At 33.1% G+C, this 27,548-nt stretch overlaps 4 protein-coding genes and 1 long non-coding RNA gene across 10 annotated transcripts; 4 read left to right on the top strand and 1 right to left on the bottom strand.

Moving 5' to 3' along the window:
• Positions 1-513: 513 nt before the first annotated feature.
• Positions 514-15,322, bottom strand: LOC117159218 (uncharacterized). Of its 3 annotated transcripts, XM_076622003.1 has the most exons (8): positions 15,106-15,322; positions 14,853-15,018; positions 2,722-2,952; positions 1,963-2,317; positions 1,272-1,857; positions 1,129-1,202; positions 899-1,055; positions 514-785 (listed from the first exon to the last, which is right to left on the bottom strand). In XM_076622003.1, exons 3-8 carry the CDS (start codon positions 2,745-2,747, stop codon positions 661-663), a joined length of 1,323 nt encoding a protein of 440 aa, XP_076478118.1. In that variant the 5' UTR covers positions 2,748-2,952; positions 14,853-15,018; positions 15,106-15,322; the 3' UTR covers positions 514-660. The 3 variants fall into 3 exon arrangements, with proteins under 3 accessions (XP_076478118.1, XP_033194742.1, XP_076478119.1); XM_033338851.2 differs by lacking the exons at positions 14,853-15,018; positions 15,106-15,322 and adding an exon at positions 3,586-3,810; XM_076622004.1 differs by lacking the exons at positions 14,853-15,018; positions 15,106-15,322 and adding an exon at positions 3,115-3,352.
• On the top strand, positions 3,892-6,912 carry LOC117159217 (uncharacterized). Its single transcript, XM_076622002.1, has 2 exons — positions 3,892-5,946; positions 6,023-6,912. Exons 1-2 carry the CDS (start codon positions 4,243-4,245, stop codon positions 6,215-6,217), a joined length of 1,899 nt encoding a protein of 632 aa, XP_076478117.1. The 5' UTR covers positions 3,892-4,242; the 3' UTR covers positions 6,218-6,912.
• Positions 9,451-10,630, top strand: LOC117159220 (uncharacterized). The gene is made up of 2 exons (XM_033338853.2): positions 9,451-9,990; positions 10,328-10,630. Exons 1-2 carry the CDS (start codon positions 9,850-9,852, stop codon positions 10,544-10,546), a joined length of 360 nt encoding a protein of 119 aa, XP_033194744.1. The 5' UTR covers positions 9,451-9,849; the 3' UTR covers positions 10,547-10,630.
• Positions 11,631-27,403, top strand: Root (ciliary rootlet coiled-coil, rootletin). 4 transcript variants are annotated; one of them, XM_033338838.2, is made up of 27 exons: positions 11,631-11,790; positions 17,728-17,820; positions 18,625-18,849; positions 18,907-19,109; positions 19,182-19,563; positions 19,617-19,769; positions 19,839-20,141; positions 20,255-20,491; positions 20,562-20,698; positions 20,768-20,928; positions 21,007-21,137; positions 21,196-21,558; positions 21,628-21,987; positions 22,057-22,249; positions 22,310-22,669; positions 22,739-22,924; positions 23,026-23,243; positions 23,304-23,519; positions 23,587-23,788; positions 23,877-23,989; positions 24,061-24,237; positions 24,297-24,404; positions 24,483-24,662; positions 24,733-24,945; positions 25,017-25,322; positions 25,378-25,758; positions 25,846-27,403. In XM_033338838.2, the coding sequence occupies exons 1-27, from the start codon at positions 11,782-11,784 to the stop codon at positions 26,125-26,127; spliced, it is 5,892 nt and encodes a 1,963-aa protein (XP_033194729.1). In that variant the 5' UTR covers positions 11,631-11,781; the 3' UTR covers positions 26,128-27,403. The 4 variants fall into 4 exon arrangements, with proteins under 4 accessions (XP_033194729.1, XP_076478116.1, XP_033194728.1 ...); XM_076622001.1 differs by having other exon boundaries at positions 22,999-23,243; positions 25,221-25,322; positions 25,846-27,402; XM_033338837.2 differs by having other exon boundaries at positions 22,999-23,243; positions 25,846-27,402.
• LOC143303274 (uncharacterized) lies at positions 13,624-14,771 on the top strand. The gene is made up of 3 exons (XR_013059404.1): positions 13,624-13,974; positions 14,048-14,217; positions 14,462-14,771. It is a non-coding gene; the product is annotated as an uncharacterized LOC143303274 (long non-coding RNA).
• Positions 27,404-27,548: the final 145 nt, after the last annotated feature.

Below are 27,548 nucleotides of genomic sequence, written 5' to 3'. Positions count from 1 at the left end.
TGTGCATTATATAATTTGACCCCAAATTGTACATACATAGAGATGTATAAAAAAAACATGAAAAAAATATTAATTACATAGAAATGTACGATAGATAAAACTTAGAAAATATGTGCAAAATTCTAATAACCAGTGTTGAATACTGGTATGTATGACTTTGAAGGCGTGCATATGCGTGTTATTCTGTGTATATGCGTGTATACGTTTCCCACCCGCACATAGGAATTACATACATGTATACATACAATCATTTTCATATATATATATATATATATATATATATATATATATATATATATATATATATATATATATATTACATATATAATATTATATATATATATATATATATATATATATATTATATATATATATATTACATATATAATATTATATATATATATATATATATATATATATGTATATATATATATAATATTGTATGTAAGTAGTTTTATTGTACTGTTAGTTGATATTTGAAAAACATTGTATAGTAGATTCTGATAGTAGAATTATATTAAATGGGCCAAAGTTGTAAGAAATTTATTTTATTATCAAACCTGTCTAATATTTGTAAATATAAAAAATTATATGTTGTTTACTTATACTGCAAATGTTAATATAAAAATTGAAAACATATCCATATGTCAAAATTACAGATCACATTTTTTTACAGCAGGATTCATGTTTCTTAATTCTGAATGGATGGAACTTTCTATGGCATTTATTACATGCAATAAGCTGAGCTTGATATTTTTCCCAATCCACTTGGGCATAGTTGAATTCTAAAACAACAGAAGTAAAGTATTTAATTCCATATATATATTGTTATATCTAATATTGATAGAAGTGAATGGAACTGTCAATATTTTATAGACTAGGTGACAAGATTACTTACCTGCAGGAATGATAGGTTCTTCTTCTGTGGAAATAATGGACGTGGCCAATGACTTATCAATAGTATTACAAAGTACTGTTTCTATGCTATTATCACGAACTGGCGTTCTAGCTAGTTCACGTTTAGGTTTCATAGGGTCAAAATCATCATTAGTGTCCTAAAGAAATAAAAAAACCACGTTTAATAGTATATCTGTTGAATTAATTATATATATTAATTAAGTGCAATACCTGGTCTATGTCAAGTGATTTATTTTTTATCATTTCTTCTGTATTATTTTCTATTGATGGAGAATCTGTTTCCTCTGTAAACATAATTTTTAATTGAATAATTATGCAGAATTATAATTTCATGTTTTGAATGAATTTCTTACCTTTTGAATCAATAGTACCGCTGGTTGCTATTTCTTCAACTTTTTTAGATCTTTGCTGAGGACGCCTCAGAGATACCATACCATGTTTTATGTTTTGAACATAATTAATTTTACATTTGCTTATTTGTTTAAATTCCTCGTTTGTCTGAATATCGCTAGAGATACATTTTCTTAATGCATACTTCTCTATTTTTATATTATCTGATCTTTGTATGTCTTCATTAGAAGTAGATCTATGCCTTTGATTAGTCTCAGAGTTATTTACTTTAAGATTGTTTTTCCTGATACTATTTTTCTTTCTTTGAGTAGTTTTATTTTTTGATTTTCTATCTTTGTCTTTCGGTTGCTGTTCATTATCTGACTCCTGAAATGTTAATCTTTTTGGATTGCCAAAGTATAGAGATGTAGATCTAAATTGCTCCACATTAGGTTCTGTCTCCTGCATTGTTACATCTGGACTAAACAGACTTTTATGTACATTAACATTTAATATATGTTTATTTTCTTTTTGTGGTTTTTCTATGTTTTTTTGTGTTAATTCATTATATTCTAAATTTTCTTTGTTTTGATCTATGTTTTCATGTTTCTAGAAAATCATATATTTAATTTAATACATAATATATAGAATATATAATAACAAAAGTTCTATACATTAATCAAGAAAGAAGAATGAAAAGAAATAATTATTTACCTGATTAACACAAACGTTATTATTACATTTACACCATTCTGTACATTGAATATTTTTTTTTACACAACCACAAATTTTAGAAGAACATTTTGTTTTACAACTACAACCATGCTGTATTATCTTTGTATTCTTTTTCCATGCACTTTGATTTTGTACTGTTTGATTAAGTTCATCTACATTATTAATATTTACTGGACTTGGGGTTCTAGATTTTTTAACTGTTTCAGGAGTTTCAAAAATATATTTCCTTAAATGCTGAACTTCAATTGTAAGAAGCTTTACTTGTTCTTGCAAATTTGCTATTTCTAACACAGTATTAGTTTTACTGGTTTGAGTCCCAGCACTTTTCGTTTCTCTGAAAAAGAAACAAAATTTTCTCACTCAAATAAGAAATTTATAAGAAACAAAAAAAAGATAAATGAAAACCTTAAAGAGGCTTAAACATTCTATAGTGTTTTAAACTTATTCTTTATGCATAAATAGAAGAAATAAACTATAAGAAAATATGTCAATAACAGAAATAAGTATGATAATTATTACTAAATTGTTATCTAATTTTAAGATTGTAGCAGATGAAAGTCCAATACAATAAACAAATACTACTAAAAGAATTATTATATTTTTTATATCAGAATCATACCTAAGTACTTCAATTTAAATCAAAATAGCAAACATTTTAAACGTATGAATGTCAAATTCGTATCAAATTTATATTTCAAATATTTAACTAAGAGAAATTAAAATAAAGAAATTCCTTACTTTTTGGCTTTTGGTGTTTGTGACATTTTATGAAGTGGAAATATTAAACACGGCTAAAATTATTTGATGAAGAGAGTTAATATTCAAACATAGTCGTGTATTCAATGTAACCTGACGTTCGTGTTGACGGTTGACTGTTTACTCGCATTTAAATTCTTCTGACCATAGACGTAGAGGAATGGTGAAAGTACTGTTTTGCCTTTAGTGATTGCTTTTCATCGTTTCATTTTTCTTGAACAAACAATGATTTATTATATTTTAATTCCTTATTTAACCTTATCTATCTTAGATACCTAGTCTTACAAAATTTTATTCGAATAATACATAGTGTAATATACATATTATATATATTATTAATTAAAATTTCAGTAAAAAGATGTATCAGTGTCATACAATATCTTTTGAAACCCAACGTGGCACTAAAACCGGCTTTGTACTTATTTATTTGTACTTATATATATAGTATATGGAACGCAAACAATAATAACGACTGTGTTACAAGTTGTGAATGTAATTGAGATAATAAAAATAAACAGTGTATTGAAAAGAGAAAATACAAATTTTTGATAAATACCTGATAAAAATTCAAATTTATTAAAAAAGAAATTTTCAGCTTGTCATACTAATATCGTGATCCATCATTATTTTTATATATTACATCATCTTAATTATGATATAATCAATTGTATAAATAATTTTATATAATTAACACATTGAAAAGGTTACAATAATTTTAATTCTCGTGTATAGCTTACACATCATCCGGAATAAAATTTTAAACATAAAATAATAAGTAAGTTATTGTTAAAGGATATGTAATAGAAAAAGGAATATAAAATACATGTGTTAATATTTTATAAATACCTGATAACCATCGTTCTTCTTTTTCTAATATGTTTATAAATTTTTTTCTAGTTGTTTAATCGCTATATTTCCCCACAATTATTATTTACTCAACTGTTCTTAATGTAATTTTGTAGTAACAATAACAAAAAAAAAAGAAGAAAAAAGAAAAAAATGGAAATATATGACGAGACGCTGATCAGAGTGAGGACTCGATTCCTTCTTTTAGTCGCGATGTCTGAGGCTGCACGATTAGATAAGACCTCGGTTCATAGTGCGTCCGAGATGCAGAGCGCATAAGAGACCAAGAGACCAGAGGACCGGCCTCAGTTAAAGCTGTGTGTGCATACCGGCAAATTCGTTGACAAATTACACGAAAAATTTGAGCTAAAGGATCAGTGTTCGCTTCGCGAGTAACATACACGTGCCTCGTATAAGTTCTCTTTCGACTGGACTCTTTGCCAATAATCACACTTGTCTCTCAAGTCATACATCGAAAACAATTAATCTTTTACTGATGTTTCTTTACTTAGAGAATAAAGTTCAAATCGTTCTTCTCAAGATCGAACTATGAATTCGTTTTTTAAAAGAAAATTTATATTCGAGGTGGAGTGGGACTGACTCTGATTCCTTTATACTCGATTATAATCACAAGGAAGTAAGAGAAAAAAATTAACAATGCCAGCCTGTACCAGTGAGAACGTTTCGAGGTTTTGGTCCTCGAGTCCACCGATTTCCAGGAGCAATAGCGTATCTCCTCCGATACCTAGTTCACCATTGTCTACGTCGCCGCCTTTGATATCACCGATATCTACTTTGAAACGATCCGTATCGAATGTTTCTAATCATTCCAATGCATCGAACATCTCCCAGTCATCGAACAATTCGGGCACACCTACTGTGATATTTTCACCGAAACGACAGCAGCAACATCAACAACACCAACAGAGGTTACAGTTAAACTATCAAGCTCAGCCAACACAAGAACAGGATCATAATCGAAATGACTCGTTGCTACTGAAAATTTTGTCCGTGTACGTAGACATGTTATACGTAGTACTTCAAGGTATCATCTGCGTAATAACTTATGCGATCTGGGCGCCAGCACTCGGAGCATCCATTTGGGTTTACATGCTATGGCTAATTTTCCAATTTCCCTTGACCACTTTCAAATGGTTCCTGACCGTGCTCTATATCCCGGTTTCGGAGAGGACTCGTACTAAACGCTGCGTTCTTATTAGCGGTGGAAGCACGGTGCAAACAGTTCACCTAGCACGAAACTTCTACAAAGCCGGCGCTAGAGTAGTGATCTGCGAGTTGGAGGGTTTATTCAGCTTGGCCAAGTTCTCAACTGCGTGCTCCAAATTCTACACAATTCCGAAACCAGGACCTGGAAACGCGATCGAGTACATCAAAGCGTTAAAAGACATTGTCCAAAGAGAGAAGGCTGTTTATTATATTCCGGTGAGTGCTAGTAACACGGCCTACTATGATGCCTTGGCAAAACCTTACCTGGAAATAATGGGTTGTGAGTGTTTTGTGCCTGGTGCCAGTGAAGTGACAACTCTGGACGATCCCTTGGAACTTTTGCAAAGATGTCAAACATTAGGTCTACCGACCCCCTGTCATGTCGTTTTACGCTCTATACAAGATGTTTCGAGAATGTACGAACAGAATGCGTTTTCCACTGGAAGATACTTGATGCTAGCTGCAGGACCAGTCGGAATGAGAGATCGAAGCAAGATGATACTGCCTCCGACTATAAGGGAATTCAGAAACCAGCAGTACGAGATTAGCGAAAGTAAACCTTGTATAGTAATACGTGACCCTGGCGACAGACACTATATTACTTGCACTACGGTGAAGGAGTCGAAGATCGTGGCCAACGTGACTTGCTTGGTGGACGAAGAGCGAGGCTTGATACCTGAAGAACATCCGGAAATAATGGAGTGGCTCGACAGATTTTTCGTTCGGTTGTTTAGCACCAGGATCAACGGGCACTTGAGCTTCAGATTAGCCGTAACGGAAGAAGGAGAACTAGTGCCAATCGGCTGTCGAGTAGGCGTTAGCTTACCCTACATCTGTCACACGGGAATTCATCCTCGATTGGTATGGAAACCCTGTAGACACTTCTCCAGACAAAATTCAGGAGTCTTGACTACGTCGGACAGGCAGTTGCTACCGAATGGAGTATCTTATGCACTGAAAAGATCAGCGGGAGAGACCGTTCCTCATCTGTTGGGCACCGTACTCGACAAACGAGAAGCTCTTTTCGCTTATTGGGACCCACTGCCATATTGTGCCTACTATCATCTTCAATTACCATTCAGACGCCTTGCAGGCATAATTCGAGCACAGCCGGTACAACATCCACCATTGGCGGTAGTGCAGTAATTTTAGCTGAAATTTAGCGAACTCTATCTTAATGAACACTAATAAAGTCCATTTTTTAAAGCAGTCGCGTAAACGGAGTCAGAGTAAAAGAAAACAGAATGGAATGGTTGAGAAACGAGCCTGCATGATTTCAAGCGATTTCACGAAGGCAGCCAGTATTTGGAGATACGGATCGAACGAACGAATTCCTGTGCTTGAAAATAGAAAAATCGAACCGAACGATACAAGGGAAGGGGGGATTCGTGCGGGAAATCTATAGATTTCAAAGGTCAAGTTCATCTTTATCGATAATAAATACTGCTGAAATCACAAACAAAGTGGATGTGAATTAAAAAAGAAAAAAATGAACAAGCAGAAGAAAATATACACGTTCGAATCACGTGCCGTTGCTGTTAGACAAACCACTTTTGCGCGCTGCGATTTAACGTATGTTCCTATCTTCATAGACTGCTATAGTGCTGAGAAAATTAAGTGAAAATTCCGTGTTTCGCAAATGTACAATTATATTGCGTGTACAGTGGACACACATATCTTTTCTCGTATTCAATTCGAATTTCTTTTTTTATTTCTCAGCACCGATGATTCAACGGTGAACTTTATCTAGTAAATAAGCATGCGCGCATACCTACATACAAACACTATTAATATATTTTATATTTTATATTTCATTCATTACACATTGTTACATCAAACTCGATAAATTATAAATAATGTTAATTGACCTATTATTCATACTAAGCGGATAAGAGGATGTTGCGACGATTCTCGTTCAAGAGCGGGTTGGTTTACAAACTTTTTTCTATTTCTCGACGAATACCGAGATGCTGCAGAATTTCTGTATATTTATAGTATTTCATATTTTATAAGGAGTCGAATTAACTAAAATTCGTGTAAATACTCGTGAGCACATTATGAAAATAACGAACGTATCAATAAAAGTTGTTCAGAACGGAATATTTTTTAATATAACGCATTAAAATTATTTTTCATTTATCGACAATTAAACAACGTAAACTCTGCATCAAAAATAGTCGAAATACGTAACCTTCCTTTTATTAATTTCATACTCAAACTTTTAAGTCATTGGCATGTTTGGAAAACAAGAAACTAATTCTATGAAGTAAGAGACAATCTCGGTTACGTATTGTTGACGTAATATAAACTTATATCAAAGTTCAGTAGATATCAAAACTATCGCCTTAGAGTGATCGATCAACGCATTGTCCATAGACACTCATCGATCAATGCATGAACGTACGTATCTGATTCAGCAATAACAACAAACAAGTTCTTGACCAGTGTACGAGCAAGATTAATCGGATTGCTCGATTGCATTGCTGAAGCAGTAAATAATTCGTTATATATACGAATGACCCGGAGGGCACTTAACGGACTTTGAAAGGCAAGGGTCACCGGTTCGAGAGATGCTGTCGGTATTATCACCCATCTGGTTTTCTTCTTTTCTCTCTCGTCATTTTTTCTTTCTTCCTTCCCAGCAAATTTTTATCTTCAGCTGTTGTCAACTGTCTGAATGAACATGTAATTTTGTCACTAATTTCTCTCTCTCTCTCTCTCTCTCTCTCTGACCCTTTTTCCTTCTCTTTATCTAAAACTTACACGATAAGAAGTTAATTAGCATTTTTTTCAGATGCTTACAATTAAAGTTTGAATTAGGAAATTCATCGAGTAGAATCAGTTTTAGTCGAACTTTTATATTTGTCAAACAATAAAATAAAGGTAAGGATATCTGTCATGAGAGATTTATATTCGAGCATGCTATAGTATGTTTAGGTTAAAGTAGATTTCCGTGATCGCATGACATTTTCCTTACACAAGAATTTGACGGGGGATTAATGATGATCGTAAATATCATTGATAGATCATACAGGTAAAATAGGGGTTGTTTTCATGATGACACGGGATGAAAGGTGAAGATCGGAAAACGGAGCGACCAAATGTGTAACGCAATCTTATCATGCGATAATATCGAAATGCAGTTCCTTGACGACGGCCTGTGAAATAAATCAATACGCGGACCACCTTATTTTTTTGTTTACATTTCATTTGGAGACAGTATACAAGGAAAATTGCTCATTTGTCAAAATTGATGTGGACTCTAATTGCATCTTACACATGCGATGAACTCAAACTGCGAAGTTGTTCGGCATTCAGAGGGAAGATTTAATAGAAAGCTTGCGAAGAACATAAAAAACCATATAAAATATGTATATTTTTTCCAGAAAAACGAAACAGAGTACTTTTCATTCCCAAGATAATTTTCAGATATTAAATATCCAGAATAGACAGATCGAACTGTCACCAAGCCGAGTTCGGAAGCGTCTCATTTAATCTGATTTCATGGAGAAAAAAGTGATGATTCGTAATGGCTTATTTTTTAAGCAAGTTGTCCAATTTTTGTTTTGCTGTCGACCCCTGTTATCCGAGGACAGGCTTACGATTATCACGATTCTCTCTCTTTCGTTTCAACAGTAAAATCACCGATTTATCAATTATGTATACGATTGCCTGTATAATATCTTGTAAGAATTCGTCATACGATTTTGATTTCTCAGAATTAACGACTTCGATTATTTTTTGTTTACGATTATCCGACTTATTTAGTATTGCATACGTTAACTCTCGATTTCGAAAAAGTAGGAAAGTAATAAAAGGTATTGGACTGCGAAAGAAGACTTCAGAGTCGTTTAATAATTGTTCAGTCCAACAACTATTCTCACGTTTTTTCCATTAAAGTGTTTGTTTGTGGCCGCGTTATAGATGAAAGGTATGGTAGAAGGAAGCTTGAAAGCTCTTAGCTTGATTTGACCAGGAATAAGGAAAGTCATTTTCTTAGGTAATGCGTACCACATGGTTCCAGGTACGGCACTGTGAGAACAGATTCACCTGACTCGCATACCAATGGTCCGTTTACTGCCACAACTTACACCTTACCGCTAATTTCGTAGTGGCAAGAACGTTTAACGCATCGATACGCTTCTTATGCGAGAACAATCCTTTACTTCAGCGATATCTTTTGATACACACATTTTTTAAAATTTGCATTGTCTGTTTTTTAATTGTTTGCAGAAGGAATTTAAATAATAATATAACATACAATTTCTATGAATTTTCTTTGGCAATACAATACACGATCAACCAAATCAACAATAAGCAGTCTAAGTGTATTGGTCCTCAACGAAGGTTAAAAATTATCCAAAGAAGTTTACATATTCAACATGTTTTAAATAAGTGCCAAAGTTTCCGCTTTATTCTTAAAGCAACGTGAAACTCACTGTAACGTCTGGCTATTACAAGATTATACTACTTAAAGCGCACGAACTCGCGGTGGTTCGATTTTCATGTTAATGTAAACATGGGTATATCTTCCAACAGATGCACTTTAGTCTTTTTTTCAATTTTTTCTTGCAACGCCTGTTAGAAAAAGACTAAATTACTTTGAGAAAGCAAATAAAAAGTTGGTATAATTACTGATATCATCGAAGGTACATTGAATCGTAATTGAATCACGGTGGTAGAAACCGGTCGATGGAGTTAGTCGAAATAACAGAAGCGAGGAATACGATGTAAGATACCACGGTTGTAATCTAATCTCTGCGAAGAAGCGTCCGGCAAAGTGCAACGAGAGTAAATACATATCGTAACCAGAAGGGGGAACTTTCGGTGTATCGATGGTCGGCTATTAATACAGTCTGGTTGTTAGTTCTATACGCAGCATTGGTCTGTTCGATAATAAATTGTATTTTCCATCTGTTGTTGATGTTTAAATCGAACAATTGACAACACAATTGCCGTGTTTCATTAGTCAAGCGGTGTTTTTTCCATTGATCACTATCTATCCAGTTGTAATTGACTAAATCTGGTAACAAGAGGATGAGATCTGTCGTGTTTTTTCTCTTGTTCAACCTACTGGTCGTTGTCGCCTACAGAAACGAGCAGTGTCAACGAGGGACAGATGAGCAACTTATCTGGGACTACGACGTCAGAAGATCGTACAGAATCGGTGCATATCAAGTACGTACTACATATAATTCAAGGTGATGTCGATGACCAGACATCTATGACACACGAGCATCATTGACGCTTGTCAAAGTTCAAATTGAGAGAAACTGATCCTTTACTGAAATTGTATCAAATGATATTATTTTTAATTTACGTTTCGTGATTATTACCAGTGAGATTTCGCGTGCCCTTTCGCGCTATTTTATTACTTCATTATTTTATCATTATCTTCTCCCCGATAAGTTTAAACAGATTTAAGAAATTAAAATGGATGTAAACAAAAAGATATAAACAGTTTTGAAGATATAAAAGGAGACTTTTAATAGTGATTTGCATTATTCGCCTACAGGAAGTGGAAGCAGACTATGGACCAGCCGATGTGACGATCACATGTATAGGAGTAGATTCCCTATCTGACGAGAACAACGGAGCTATGTGGGTGACATCCGGTGGGATAGGATATAATTTCATTAAAATTAAGTTCAGGTCGAAACACTCCCGAGGATTTCATTACCGAGTCTACGTTTATGGAAAACCACATCGAACAAATAACATTAATTTATTATAATCTTTTTAACAATAATCTTCTATGATTGTATTGTTGATGGCATTTGTGACTGTAGAAATTTAATAAAATTTTGTTCCCGTTAAATTTATTATTATTTTTTAAAGTTTTCTGTCGCACTATTATTGCCGTAAGATTATAAATAATTTGTGTTGAGAAAACAATAACTGTCTCGAATAGTTGCTTCCGGTTCGATGACACTGGTTGATCGTAAATCTCCGAGTTACCGCGGTTTGTTTCGTGAAGCTTAAATGTCGTGACTGAAATGATTGGCTCAGATAAAAGTTTTCCACGAAGGTATACGAAGATCGAGAAACCATTATGTTAAGGGTACCAGCCACAGATTTCCTCCAACGACAAGTTGAACGATTAATGAATCGGCAGAAATATTTTTTCCCTGCGTGCACGAAATAATGCGGAACTCCCTGCTTTACCGAGTAATTGCAAGGAAGATATTTGTTTGAGAATTCTATTACATTATACTCTACAGGTGAAACAAGACATCTGACATTAGCCGAGGATTTTGGAATCTAACTCAATTTTACTTTCGATGACTACAATATACCTACATAAACCTACATAAAGGGAAATAATATACATGTACGAGTCTCCTTCTGTTGACTTCTTCATTTTCATAAATATTTTAATCACGCTATCCACAAATTATAAACAAAATCTATAGAAAGTGATCAGGAGATTTGTATTGCCATAAATATATACGCGATAAACCGCGATACGATGAGACATTTCTCGATAGCTTGAAAGTTCGACTCTCGTAAATTACGTGATATAGGTACATGGCAAATGTTATCACGAGAGCCGTTAACTGGCGTGGTTAATCGGTGAAACTAGGTTTACGGTGCTAGCGAAATAACGGTATACGATGCGAATAACTATCCCTGATCTCTGGTGGATCGAGCTAGAATCAGAGAGCTCGCGTGGGCACGGTTAAACACGCGATCGAGATCGGGTGGTGGAGCATCACGACGCCGACGCCGACGCCGACGTCGCGCTGTTACCGATGTCGGCGTCGAGGTCGGCGTCGAGGTCGACTTCGGGGGCGCTTCAGTAATGGCCAGCCGTTTGCCCGCGTCGAACGCGTAATCGTACTTCCTCGAGCGTTAAAAGGCCCTGAAGAAACTGTATCGCCGCCAGCCATCCTCCGACATCAACCTTCACACTCTCATTCTAGTTATCGCTGATACCAGACATCTTTTTGCCACGACAAACCGCTCGAGATGTCACGGGTGAGTTGTGGCGAAGAAAATAATCGCGATTGTAATTTCATTTCACTATATGTATATGCCACTTGTCCACGCAGATCTTTATACGTTGTTTTGTTCGCCGACGTTTGGTGATTTATTAGCGAATTATCTGATTAGTACAATTATTTGTCGAGTGATAATAGACCTGCAGTTTCCACTGTGATTAATCGAGTACCGATATTTATTTGATTCGCTTGCTTATAATTGATATTTAAAATCAAAGGAGATAGTTGTTTACGAAGTCTTTTAGTTTTTTGTAATTGGTTAGCTAATTTCCTTACGAAATGTACAATATTTAGTTTCTAATTGTCGATAAAACGTATGTACGGTCAAATTTATTACTTTGAAAAAATGAAACTAAACGTTTGTAATTTATATTATCACGGACGGAGAGATAAATCCTTCTTTTCGGCTCGTTAGTATAATATTAAAGTCTTGTCACGTTGCACAAACTGAAATTAATTCTGAAGAGCAGAGTTGATGGCGTTTGCCACGCGATTAATCAACAAATTCTTCGATCGTACGCGATCTCCAGGTGCAATAAACTCGACGCGGAGAAATGAGATAATTAGCACTACTGGTTCACTAGTTTCGTAATAGTTAGGATTGATTGACTCCTTCCATTAACTAAAACCCGGTGTACCGGGCAATACTATGGAGAATCGAGTAAACGAACTCAACACCGCTATTCTTGGGTTTCCATCGTTTCGCGAATAATGATCTCCGACCTATAATTGTCTATCATTAACTACCTAAGATTACTAATCTAGTTAGTACGCAGCAATTACTACGCCGAATGTACTAAAATTTACAAATACTCTAATTTTCTTAATTTGTACGTTTCATTGCAAAAAATGGAATGTTTTTTGTCTAATGACTTTCGGTTTTCATTAAAACATGAATATACTTATACATGTTTGTTGAGCTTCTTAAGTCTTATTGATTTTAGCATGATGCGGTTAAAAATCTTATTTCCGGTTTGCATACGGATATAAATAAATAATAATTAATGATGGTGGCAATAGGGTGACCAGTGGCCAGTTTCATAGATGTGTGACGCATTGGTGATGGGGTGACACGCGTTCAGATGTAGTAGGTAATTTGGCCGAACTTCATGGTTGGGGTTGATTCTGTCACGTGTCATAGAACCCCACTCAAGCCGGTTTACCACGTGTTTACTGGCTTATCGGGATCTGTCGCGCGTTTCTTAAAGCCGCACTCCTGCTCCCTTTACAGATAGATTTGCAATTCACAGATAGCCTTTTAGTTTGCGTCAATTATTTTGCGTGAATATCAGTATAAATAAGTAGAAAAACAACACACACAAAATTGCATAAGGTCATGATATAGATGCACAATAAAATGTATCGCGTGTTATAAATCTATCTTCCATCAATCAAATATAGTACGCGAAAAGTACACATTCTCCACGCATTTAACTGCATGTATGTATGTCGCCTTTAAAACTGGTCGATAAGTTGCTTAAAGTAATCATTATACACGCTTTCTTTGTCATAAAGTGTTCCTACTTTTAAAATTAAAATTATTAAAATGAACGCGAAAGCAAATTATCAAATAAAACTTGTTACATATCGCGTATAGATATTTGTATCAATAACTTACCGCCATTCTTAACTCGACAATTTTATGCGTTTTCGTGTTTCTCCGCTACTACTCTATTTCAAATGCGAGCAAGAAATAAGACAAGTAAAAAAAGTAGCAAAGGGAGAAAAAAAGATCGAAAGAAGATATCTAATTAATTTGCACACTATTAATCACGTATAGTGAAGTCATATTTTTTGTTTAAGTCTCGCAATCGCTTCTCCATATTGCGTGAATCGTATCACTTAACACGTGAACCGGACGAACGATGAACATTGACCGTGGTAATTTCCCCGGGCTCCGTAAGACGTTCGCTTCGTCACGTCTCACTGTCCTTATTAGTTAACGAGTTCTCGATACAGCAGTTATTAATTTTACGCGACGTCGTATTATAAATATAACGTGCTTGTTTCTTCAATGATCTGTAACGAAGCCGTGATAGGCCAATAAAAGAAAGCGCTATCTTCGATCTTTGGAATGATGAAACCGTCCGAACAATAAAATCAATAAAAATATTGGAGATATTCAGGCGCCTTTGATAGCCGACTTCAAATATGAATTTGCGTATGAAATCTAATATCTAACTGTACATTGGCCGTTGCTAAGATTTAATATTATTTTTATTTCTCTTTTTAAGCTGTAGCCGTAGATCACCGTTTTTTTTATCTTAGCGTTTGCATTTATAACGTAACCATGTTGGCTTTTACATGATTTTGTTAAATTCCACTCTATGGATACAGCGATTAAGTAATATATAATTGCATTACTCTTGGATAATCATCAAGGCATCATCTACGCACGTGATGCGTAAGTGTAATTGGATAATCAGAACTATTAAGGTCATACAAGTTCTAGATTGCGGTTATATGGAATTATTTAATTAAGTTATCAATTGGTTCATTTATTTATTTTTACATATTTATAGCGTTTCCATAATAAGACTTTGCATTAAACAAAATGTGTTGGCAAATTTCTATCAAGACGTCTAGATTAATCCCCGGGTATTGGATTACCAAAATTATAATCAACTAACTCACTGTTTTGATTCTAGCTAATCAAGTCAATTAAAAAAAGTTTCGCGCTCCATCTACCTATGAAGTTTCGACAGCATCGGTGTAATGAGCTATAAATGGATTTGGTATTCAAAGAATGTAATCGAAGTTAATTTTCGCATGGTCAAGGGCGAACATAGGCGTCCCTTTGTGAAACTATGTGACCGTGAATTCTCGTGTAATGAGCCCGGATTCTCTCACGCTATGCCCATTCGATGCACTTATCGCTAACGATATGCTTTGATATCATTCGAAGAAATTTTTAGCTGCGCTAATACTCCGTAATATTTTTTACATGTAGTTAGTGATTTTTTGATAATATATATCTAATCATATTTTAATCGATCAAATTTATTTCTTAAAGTATGATCAAGTGTCAAAATTACTCACGTATAGTATTAGCCACGAATTCAAGATGCATATTCCCCTTCTTTCTTCTTCGAAGTTGCATCATAAACGAAAATACAGTTGCCGATCAATGTTTCTTGTGAAAACCACACAACCAGTTAATAACTCATTGTTTGACAGAGAAGAAAAGACAACGGGGTAGAAATTTCTGGAAAAGAATGAATCGAATGGTTCGAAGCGTGTACCAGCAATCAGGCGATAAAGTTGAAAAAAGCTTTCCTATCTCTTCAATTACCTTCCCGACTGAAATGCCTTTCCGACAATTCACTTTTTCTTTCGCTGTTTGACATTCGCCATTATCTCATTATGGATGCCAAGCACGAGTGAAAACAATGTCGAAGATAATTCAAAATCGTAGAAACTTCTCGACTTCGTTTAGTATATGCAACATCGAAAAAAAAAGTCGATGAAGAGGGAAGAGAGAAAGACGAAGAAGGAAAGCGGTAGAACTATCCCATCATAGAAGAGCAGCGGAAGGCTATGCACATAATATCTGAGCGCGGTTATCACCGGCGGGATAATGTGAGAAAAAGGAGAAATACGATGGAAGAGGTGAAATCTCGATGACCCACGGAACCGCCGTCTGTAAAAACTTGTTCAGATATGCAAATGTGCAGTTTAATCCGGTTTACTCGCTTCCTTCGTTTCTTTGACACGGTTCAAACTCCACGATCACATACAGATTACTGATTTGACAATTTATCGCGATCGCTTGAATTTATGCGCCACCGCGTAATTCCTTTGGAGGATTATTTTAACAACAATGATACAATTTCATTGTATAGACAGGTACAAATGTGTGGAATGGTGATAAGGGCTATACCTCTGACTCGTATCTGCTTAGCACCGAAGCTAAACTATTCTTCATTATCATTTATTGTTATCATTTTTCTAAGCAGCCCTTCTTCGATAAAACTTTTAATAGATTCTAGATACGCAATAAGAATTAAAGTAATTAAATCGTAAGAACTTTTTAAATCCAATTGGACGATCTCTTTCTATGAATCAAATTATTTGATTATATCATTTATAAACGCTATTACTGTTATTTCGCTTGTTGTACTTTGTTCTACCATTAGCCTATTTATGTATTTTTCTGCTTTCTTGTAATTTATACTTTAATTGTATACTGTAATTGTTATCTTTGCTATTGACTAGTTTGTATTATTATAAATTCATTATTCTTTTCTTACTTTTATATGATCATCATTATTATTACTATTTTGTTCTTGTACTTTATTCTGCTATTAGTTATTTTCGTGTATTTCTCCTGCTTTTTATTAATCTCATTATAACGACTATATCAGTGGACTCTTCACGTTAATCTTAAATAAATAAATAAAATTAAACTAAATTAAATAAACCACTATGTAGACATATTTAAGTTTGATAACTGAAAACTTTGGTATCGCGGCGAACCAACAGAAAAACTAGAATTTATTTAAAATAAGTCGGTTAAATAAACTTCGGTAAATCTCGTCGCCCTATGTTTCCTGATATCGTGCAATTACCACGAGTAATTGTCCCGAGTTTCAAACTGGATACCGCTTCGAGTCAGGACACGTGATCAAACGAGAGTTGTAAATTATCGGGTTTCAAAAACTTTTAAGCTCATTGTTTACCGCGCGAACACGAGCTAATTGTTATTACTATTGACGCGGAACATCGAATGTACCGACGTGGTTTATCTTGTCGTGATTATTAGTACAGCTGCGAGATTCTCAGGAGGGGTTGCTCAAACCATGGCTTCCCATGCTGCATTCAACTCGTACGTTGAACTTCTCCGGCTGATTTGCGCACAAAATTGATCATGCTAAATCACCGCTGGTTTCTTGTCTTTTGCCTAGTTATTAGATGCTATTTTTGGAAAATGAACACTAGCTCGTTTAATTGTATGTTGCGTCAAACCAAAACGCACTAAGTTGCAAAAGTATTTTGCCAGTTACGATAAAAAATACTGGTTTAACTCAAAGTGATTCTTCTATCCTTGAAGATATGTTTTAGCTTTCGATCAATTTCGATCAATCGCCGAATTTCTGATTTTATATCTTGATCGGCCAAAATGCTCCATCGATAGAAAGTCGTGTATACGAAGTCGTAGAAAAGTTGGAATAGCGTATTCGGAGGGTGATATCCTCGCGAGGAGCCAGTTTGGCCATATACATATCGATTGGTGCCATTCGGTGCCTGGCAGAGGGTCGTGCTTCTTCTACTTCCATTCTCGCAGATACCGGATACGACAAAGCTCTAACAAAAGAAGAAAATCGAGAAGTATGACTATGAGCGATTTCTCTACCGATTCCTGGAGCAATTAAGAGGCTCGCAATTCTTTGGAATTTTTAAACCTTTCCCAGATTATAATTCCTGTCTTTCGTGCAAATTGAACCAATTTTAATGAAATCATAAAAAAGGAGGACGAAAATTCCATAGTAAATATGTTTGTCCTCATTTCGATAACAATATTTTTTAAATAGCCTTGTTTATTGCTTCTATAAGAAGATTAAACTGATCTAGTATAACAGTAATTACATTGACATAGGTACTATATAATCAGATATTATAAAGATCATCTTCTTATCGTTTATTCTTTTATTTTTCCTTCCTTTCTTCCTATCGTATTAACGTAAGCAATAATATTTTGAAAGAATATTATATCGAAGATAATGCATAAAAATTGCTTTGCTTTACTTTATTATTATGCACTAATGCGTTGTGCAGTATGATGAATATATAAGTTTTGCAAACATTTATCGTGGAAAATTAGGAATAGGAACTAAGAGTAAGTCTAGGAGTAGAATTAGGAATTAATAAGGGGATTAATGATAAGATTATTGCAAATGTAAAAATATTGTTCTAGCCATTGTCTAAAGGAATTTCACAATTATCAACGAGGGGACAGATGGAGAGGCGGCGACCACCGTTTCTCAGAGGCCCTAATAAAACAAAAGAGGTATAAGTTTGGTTATCTTATTAAATTATTTCTGCTATTATTTAATATGCGCTAGCGCAACGAAAATGAAACATAGTTAACTGGAGAAATCTCTGGATTTAAAAATAAATATATTACGACAAAACATATTTATGTAGCTTTTATTTCTTAAACGAATATTGAAGAAATATTCTATAGTTGATAATTAAATACAAAGGACATTAGATTTGTTTCAAAAGTTTTCTATTGACTACTTAACATTTATTCATTCTTGTTAACTATTTTATATCTAATTTAATTATACAGTAATTTTTAATTTTATTATACGTGGTAATCGTAAATAAGCGGAGAGACAAACATTGCATACACCCAGTATTCTATAATTCTATACCTAGGTCCTTTTACAAATGTATGTACATACTTCACTTACTAAGCAACAGTAAACAGTAAACAGTAAACAGAAACCTAACCCTAACTAAATGATGATGAATGCATTTTATAGTTTACTAAAGATTCATGCAACATTTTAATGATAAAAATAGGAAAACAAAACTGAATATATAATATGTATGGTAAAAATAAATAGCATTTACATTAATAAATAAAAAGTAGTTCTCAAATATTGTACATAGTATCTGTAATTATATAAGAATGAGACAACAAATTTATGATGTAATTATAATTTGTAAATCAAATAATATAACACGAGAATTTTTAAGAATTTATTAAGGTATTGATGTAAGAAAAGTTTTATTAAATTTTTGTTCCCTAAGCTATCAAGTATAAGATATTATGTCCATTTATAAAGGATCAATATTTTCATAGGTAGAAAAAAGTACAGGTGGTAAAATGGATTCTGCAGGTAGCACAATAAGTGGTGCTGGAGATCGTTTAAGTGAAGAAGATCTTTCACCAGATGCATTAGTTAGACAGAATTATGAATTACGACATCGTCTTGAAGAAGAAGCAGCTCATTACAAAAGACGTCTGGATACATACAGACAAGCACAACAACATCAGGCTGCTCTTGTTTCCCGCTTACAAGCCAAAGTAGGTCTTTTTGAATTTACAATGAATTTTGCAAATATTAATATTTCATATTTTTAGGTGTTGCAATACAAACAAAAATGTTCTGAATTGGAAAGTCAAATGGCAGAATCTGCTGTATATGATTCTAATAAGGCTGCGAGTTCTACATCTCCAACAACTTCTGTTTTAGATGCAGCTTATCAAACGTTAAGGGAAATACGTGAGGAACAGGTTCATGATTTAGACACTGCTTTAAAAAAACTGGCAGAAGAACGTAAAAGGTATCATCCTCTTTCTTTACAGATAGAATAAACTTATCAAAGTAAATATTAAAATACTAGTCCCTTGCTTAGATGTGAAAAACTGTTGCAATTAAATACAACTTTGAAAGATCAGTTAGAAGAATCTCATCAAACAAATGAAGCACTCACAAATGATTTACAGAAATTAAGTAATGATTGGGATATTTTAAGAGAAGAATTGGCTATCAAGGAAGAGGAATGGAGAGAAGAAGAACAAGCTTTTAATGAATATTATACTTCGGAACATAATAGATTATTAAATCTTTGGCGTGATGTTGTTTCTGTAAAACGATTATTTGCAGAGATAAAGTCTAGTACGGAAAGAGACTTATTAAAAATGAAGAATAGCGTTATTTCTACGTTTAACGATGTCTCGTCGGCTTGTAATAATACAGGATTCGCTATAAGAATGCAAGCAGCTATGCAACCAATGGTACATATATGTGAATAAGTTTTAATATGTGTTTTAATTTCATCATATTTTAGATATCTCAGCAAGTTCAACAAGCACAGGAACAGGTAACAACTGACTTAAAAACAGAATTAACAACACTTAAACAACAATATGACGTAGCTCAGAATGAAATTCATATAAAAGAGGAAAAGATCAATCAACTTATTCGTGATGTTCATAGTTTGGTAATTATCGAAATTAAAACAATATAGTTGTTACATAAAATAGTTATAATAATTATATTTTATTTTTAGGAAGAAAGATGTGGGGAGGCCGAAGCAGAAGTACATCGTAATTCACGCTTACAAGATGATATAGAAATTTTACAATCTGCATTGAGGGATATAGCACATGCTGTAATCCAAGATGCAGAAACTCGCGAAATTGAATCTACCCAGGCACCTCCTCATCTTCATTTGTCACCTACTGGACCAATCCCCCAAAAATCACCAAAAAGAGGTACAAGAAGCAACACCATTCCAGCCTTTGCTGAAAGTACTATCAGTGCTGTACAAGCAGCTCTACATAAATATCAGTTGACTATACACGAGCTTCAGGTGTGAAGATTTTATATTCTATGTTTTAGTAAATTGTAAAAATACAGAATTCACAGCTTATAAAATACTCTCTTATTTATATAACAATATATTTCAATAATCTATTACATTAGGTAAAATTGCAAACCAATAAAGAACAGTTACAATCTTCTCGAAAACAATTCGAAAACGCAGAAGAGAATGTTAAAACTTTAGAGAAGAGAACAGAGGAATTAATTATTGAATTGGATACAATTCGGTCACACTGCTCACAACTTAATCAAGAAAAAGACATGTTACAAAAAGGGCTTGATACTGTAAGGATAGAAAAAAATGCACTTGACAAAAGCAGAGTAGAAATTAACAGCATGGTATGGTATATTTTTTTCTATAAATACATACGTTTTATTGTTCACGTTAATGCAAAACATTTATTTTTAGATGGAAAATTTAAATAGCGATTGCGAAAAATTACAGAAAGCTAATAACAAATTACAAAAGCTTTGTGATAACTTGGAAGATGAAAAATTGTATCTTCAAAGTGAGCTCAGTAGACTATCTAAAGATGTAGAATTAAGGTATGTTAAATAAGCATTCTTTTGTCTTTATTTGCTACCAACTGATTTATTTAAAAATTAAATTGCTAGAGAACTAAATCTACGTTCAGAAGAAGACAGATGCAGTAAAATGAGAGAGGAACTGCTAACTTTACGGGAAGAATTGAGTAAAGCATATCTGGCAAAAGATATGTTAGAACAACAAAAATTAGAAACAGATGGATTAATTTCACAAATTGAAAAAAGCAAAGGTAATGTTTTATAAACAATGCTTTTGTTTCATAATATATTTATTTAATACAGATTTATCTGTATCTATTTTCATTTAGGTGATTTGGAACTAGAATTGGAACGTGTACTATTAGAAAAATCAGACTTACAAGAAGTTTTAATGAAATTAGAAACAGTCTGCAGCAATAATGAACAAGAGAAACAACAATTACAAGAAGAATTAAAAAAGGTAATATTTTACAAAATATTGTCAATGTTTATTATTAAGAATTATATATTAAATTTAGATAACAGAAGAAAAAAACAAATTAGCAAGTCAATGCACTGATCAGCAAAGTGATCTGGGTTCCTTAAGAAAAGAATTACTTCAAGCAGAACAAACCAGACTCGATTTGGAGTCAGAGAAAGCAACTTCGAATGAAAAAGTAAAATTTTTGGAGATCGAGAAGGAGAAGATTGAAATAGAAGTAGCACATGTTACCCGTGAGCGTGGAGATTTAAGTAATCAGTTGTCAGTTTTGGCACGAAAGAAAGAAACATTAAATGAGGAATTAATGAGAGTCAGACAAAGATTAGAACAAGCAAACGAAATGAATGGAAGAATAAATCGAAATTTAGAAGATCTCGTAAAAGACAATGAAGAGAAACAGGTGAATATTATAAACAATTATTTAAAATTCGTTTACTCCTTTACACTACAATTATTTTTGGTTATATAGGTACTCTTAGAAACCAATGAGAAAGAAGTACAACGACTACAGGAGCAACTTGCATCAATGCGTAGTGAAAAGGAAACGTTAGAAGGCGTCTTATTTGATACACAAACTAATTTAGAAAATATGCATGTAAAGAAGACACAATTAGAAAAGGAACAGAAAGAGTTGTTAATAAAACAGGAAAGCTTAAAAGGACAAGTAGAACGATTAATGAAGGAACTCGAGAGTAGTGAGAAACGAACACATGAAATAAAGCAAACTCTAACGCAACAAAGCGGCGACCAAGAAGCTGAATTTCAACAAATTATCTCCAACGTGAAAAAACATAGTGAAGATAATATAAAAAAACTAAATGAAGAAAAAGTATAATATTTATTGACATTTAAATTGCGACTGTCCATATACAAATAAATTAATTGAATTAATTTCCAGGAACAAATAAAAATAAACTTAGAGAAACGACTTCAGCAATCCCTGTTGCAACTTACTGGAGAGAAAGATAATGAGATAAATCAATTGCAGCAAAGGATAGATGAAATGCAACAGCACATAGAAAATTTGTGTCAACAACATGAGGAAGTTCTTCTGAGAGCAGAAAATGATAAACAACAAGCTCTTCTTATAGGTAGTAAATATGTATGTAAAGCATATAAAATAAAGGCTAAAAAATGTTTTGCGTTTACAGCTCATCATGATCAGCAAGCATTAATGGAGAAATTGGAGACTGTTCTACGTGAAATGGAAGAAGAGAAGAACAATGTGGAACGAATGAAGCGGGAAGCAGCAGCGCGTGCCGAACAGGAACGTAATAATACAAATCAATTGCGCGATGAATTGAGCCGTTTTAAAACAAAATTAGACGAGACTAAACTAAAAGCTGATGAAGAAAAGATAAAACTTGAATTAAAAATTGAAGAACTCTGGAAAGAACGAGAATCAGCGCAAAGAGAATCTGAAGAGTTGCAAGTTCAATTACACATGACGGAAGATAAAGTTGATAGTTTGCAAAATCAATTGCACGAAACTATTAGAAAGCTCAAAGATGGTAGATTTTATATTTTCTTCTAAGATTGATATGTTTAATATTCCTATGGTAATGAATATACATTTATAGCCGAAAATCTTAACGAAACATTGCGTAAAGAGTTAGTGGATATTAGGAGGCAATTAGCCGACTGTACGTATGAGAAAGAAAAATATAACAGTAGCAATAAAGAATTACGCGAACATGTGAAACGTATCGAAAGCGAAAAAAGAGAACAAAGTAGAACGTTAGAAGAATCGTACCAAAAAATTTCAGGTATTTATATTATGATGCTAATCATTCTTTATTATATCATGTTCATTTATATTTTGTGTATTTGCGTTTTAAAGCATTGGAGGATATGAAATTGAATATAGATGCAGAGAGATCTCGTCTTCAAGCGCAACTTCGTGATATGGAGAAAGAAATATTACAATTACAAAAACAGCTTCATTTTACTCAAGATGAGTTACAGAAATCTCATCAGAATAACACGCAAGCACAAAATGATGAAAAAGAATTGCAAGCACGATTAACTAACGAAACAGAAGAAAGAGAACGTTTGCAGCTGCAATTACATCAAGTCAAGAAACAGGTAAGATATGAAGTACTTTAAAATAGAAAATATTTGTTCTTATCATTATTTTTTGGACAGCTAATGGATGTTGATAATAGCTTGAAAGTAACAAGACAAGAGCTCGGAAGGTTGCGTTCACGTGCAGATGAAGAAAATGAACGATGGAGAGTTAGAGAACAAGAACTAGTAGTTCGTCTCGAGGATAGTCGATGTCGTGAAAGAAAACTCGAGGACCAAAAGCATAACTTGGAAGTTTGTCTAGCTGATGCTTCCCAACAGATTCAAGAACTAAAAGTAAAATAGCAATAAAAAGTTTGTTCGCAAAAGCGAAATAAAAGATTTAATTCGTTGCATTAACTAGGCACGTCTTGGGGGCTCTGAAGGACGAGTTCGAGCACTAGATACCCAATTATCACAACTGGAAATGGCAAAGAAAGATGTTGAACAAAAATTAAGTAGCGTGGCTTCGACATTACGTCGGATTGCAGGTATTCAATTGGATGGAAGTGTTAACATACCCTTCAAATTAATGAGTCCATCAAGAAGGTGGAGCCCAGCAAGAGGTACATATGTATTTATATTAATACATATATTAGTAGTATATTAAGTAATAATGTCAAGTACAATTGATGTATTTTCTTTCTTATCCAGCTCAAGATCACATTGATTCTACTAGAGATGTCATACTTGATGTTGATCCTGAAACTATTAGAAAAGGTGTACGATCTCTCATGCAACAAGTAGCTCAAATCGAACGTGAAAGGGTAATTAATAAAAGATTACATGTTTATCAGAATAATTTGTAACTTCCAAAACATATTCACTTAAATTTTAGGATGATTATAAAACGGAATTGTGTAACTTGAAAAAACAATTGGTAGAAACTCAAGAGATTCAGAATAGATCAGATATGCAAATAAACACTTTATTAACGAATATAAGAATACTCCAGGACGAAAAGAATTCATTAGAAGTAAAATTTTCTCAAAAACAGAGTGGCTATGAAATGCAGGTACATTTTAGATATATTATTTTGATAGCTTCGTTCTTTTACTTATAAATATGTTTTAGTTAAACGCTTTGCAACTAAAAACAGAAGAATGCGAGCAATTGCGTGAAAAGATAGTCAATCTTGAAATGATGGTTAGTAATAATTCTGAAGAAAAAACACAGTCCGAGGTAAGAATATTCGACACTGTTTTGTATAAAATAAATATTTTTAGTTTAATGTTGTATAATGAATGAATGAATGTGCAGGAAAAAGTAGACAAACTGAAACAAACTTTGAGCAAAGTAGAAAATGAAAAACGTAATCTACAAGAGGAACTTAACAGAAGCGAGTCCCGTGCTACAAAATTAGAATTGCAAAGAATGTCATTGGAAGGTGATCTTCAAAGATTGCAAATGATGTTTCAGGAAAAAGATGCAAACATTCATGTATGTTAATTATACAATTCTTAATCTTACATTAAGATACAAGAAATACTATTCCGTATTGATTTTTTAGAAATTACAAGAACGAAATGATACGCAAAACCGAACAATAACGAGTTTAGAAGAACGTTGTACTTCATTGAAATCTACCATAGAACAATTAAATCTTACATTAGAAAAAGCATCCAATGCAGAAAGCGAATTAAAGAATGAAATTAATTCATTGCATCACAATATTATGGAATTAACAACTACCCTACAGGCTTCTAATGAGAAGAATAAACAGGTATCAGTATAATAAAATCATCTACAAGAAATTATTATTATATATAAATATTATTATTTATTATATTTTAGTTACAAAAACAACTTTCAAATACTGAAAATGAACGCAGAATTTTATCTGAACGCATAGAATTTTTGCAACAATCTTTGAATGATTTGAAGCATACAAATCAAACATTAACGGATCAAATTACTTGTCTACAAAATGAATTAGCGAATAATGAAGTACAACGTTGTGCCTTAGAATCTCAATTGAGAATAATTGCTTATCCGCAGGAAGAAAGTACAAACAAAGACGAAGAATTGCTACGACAGTTACAAATAGCGCAAAGAGAGAGAAGTGAAATGAGAGGAAAAATGGAAGCTCTTAATGATAAAGTAAGTATTTGTAATAGAAACTAGAATGAAGAAATATTAACTTTATATGTTTTAGATGAAATTATTGGAAGCTGATAAACGTAATTTGGAGCGGCAATTATCATTATTTAAATCAACTAGCCGTAGCAAAAGCTATGAACGTTCTGAAAAAGCACACATGGAATTACTTGGCACGAGTTTCGATATAGATCATTACGAGCAAGAAAACAGAGAATTAAGATTGAAAGTCCGTAGATTAGAAACACAACTTGCAGAGAAGGAAGCAGAGCTTATAAGAATGAAATCAAGTTACAGTCACACGCACTCAATATTTGATTTTAGTCGAGATAGGACCGGAGAAGTTGAAAGACTTCGAGCAGCTCAATTACAGGCTGAGAAATTATTAGAAGCAAGAGAACAAAGTCACCGTCAACAAGTTTTACGTTTAGAAAATCAGGTATCCGTTTTTGTTTATATTTACATATATGCAGTGTTTATGAATAGTTACATACATTACATTTATGAATAAATGTATAAATAACAGATACAACTACTGCGGGAACAACTTAATCAAGAAATAAAACGTCGACAATTATACGTCTTACGAAGTTCAAGAGCTGGCCGAGAAATGCAACAATTAAGGCAGGCCTTAGGCGATTCTTTGAGAACCGTAGCGCAAGATCCATCATTAGACGCAGTGTTATTAGAACATGAAGCTCGGAAATTAGATTCTACTCTGACAAGTACTACCAGTTTACCGCCATCATTAGCTTTACCTCCACCACCGTCTTACGATAGATCTTCCACACCAGCACAGCTGAAATAAGGTGTAATATTGTTTCAGACTGAATCAGATGTTGAAACTGCCAATGTATGTTCAATGATATTTACAAGACAAGTAGTATGTTTAATAATTCTTCCGTATATGGGAACATAATTTAACATGTCTTATGCTAGTCATAAATACTTAAACTTCATTATCATAGGTTATTTGAGAACTAGTAATTAATATAACATTTTGATACTTTAGTATTTCGCAAATTTTTACATACATTTTTTATACGAATTTGGAACTGATTATGTACAAACTTATTACATATTTTAAATTCTAACATATATTTACCGCAGTACAATATTCTAGGTGCCTTCAAATTATTCTGATATCATAGACTAACATTATTGGACGTGTTCTTTCCCTTTTCTTTAATCATTCCTATACTATGCTATATTTATTATGCATTATAAAATTTTATAAGAATGAAGATTCGCGGCAAGTAACCTATTCCCAATCCGTCCATAGATAACAGCAACTTTAGCTTTTCATTGTAATATTTACATATAAGTTATTTCTTAATTTATTACAATATTATATTGTTATTTTAAGATATATTCGGATTAGTAAGTGTATGCTTATGATCCGTATAATGGAAAGCACTTTCAAAGTAAGTTATAATGGCAAGAATAATGCTATCTTTAGTCTCGTCTTGAGACCAAAGAGAATCACCAAACTAAAGCATTGTAGAGATATGCTTCTGATCGTTTGATAGATGAGTTATTGAAATTTAACACAGCATAGAATGTAGAGAACGGTATATTGTTATAAAAAGAGTACCAAAAATAACATGCATAGTTGGCAAACAATGGATTGTGTCTATTCTTTATTTATAAGAATATAGACAACTAATCCAGCCGAAATACAACCAGTTGATTCAATTGAACTGTTCTCCTTACAGATCAGAGAAAGTTGAAGTATTCGTAAATCATTACTTATCGCATCTTTACAAAAATGTAGAAACGAATTGAATATTTTATTCTTCTAGCATTTACATTTAAATAACAAAGGATTCTCAATAATTAAATTGTAAAGAATATTATAGATCATTCTGTTATTAATTTATAATGCTTAATGATCTTTTTGAAACACATTTTTACAAGTATAAGTTACTATTCTAATCTAATATAATTTTAAACAGGACATTGAAATAAAAACATTTGTATTTCTGGACTGACAAATCGAAAAAAAGAGCTTATATAATGCTAGTCATGAAAAATAATATTATTCTTTTTATATATATATATGTAACTATATATGATGCGTTAATTAATGTTTAGTTTTGTAGAAATACATATACGTATATACATATATATGGATATATAATAAATTATTGTAAACTTAATAATTGTAGTTTTTCACATAGTATCCCTTAAAGAACTTGGAAGACTAAATAAGTGAAGTATTAATTATTA

The sequence above is a fragment of the Bombus vancouverensis genome, chromosome 10 (genome assembly GCF_051014615.1).
Source record: "Bombus vancouverensis nearcticus chromosome 10, iyBomVanc1_principal, whole genome shotgun sequence".
Taxonomy (NCBI): domain Eukaryota; kingdom Metazoa; phylum Arthropoda; class Insecta; order Hymenoptera; family Apidae; genus Bombus; species Bombus vancouverensis.
This window is presented reverse-complemented; position numbering and strand designations above follow the sequence as displayed.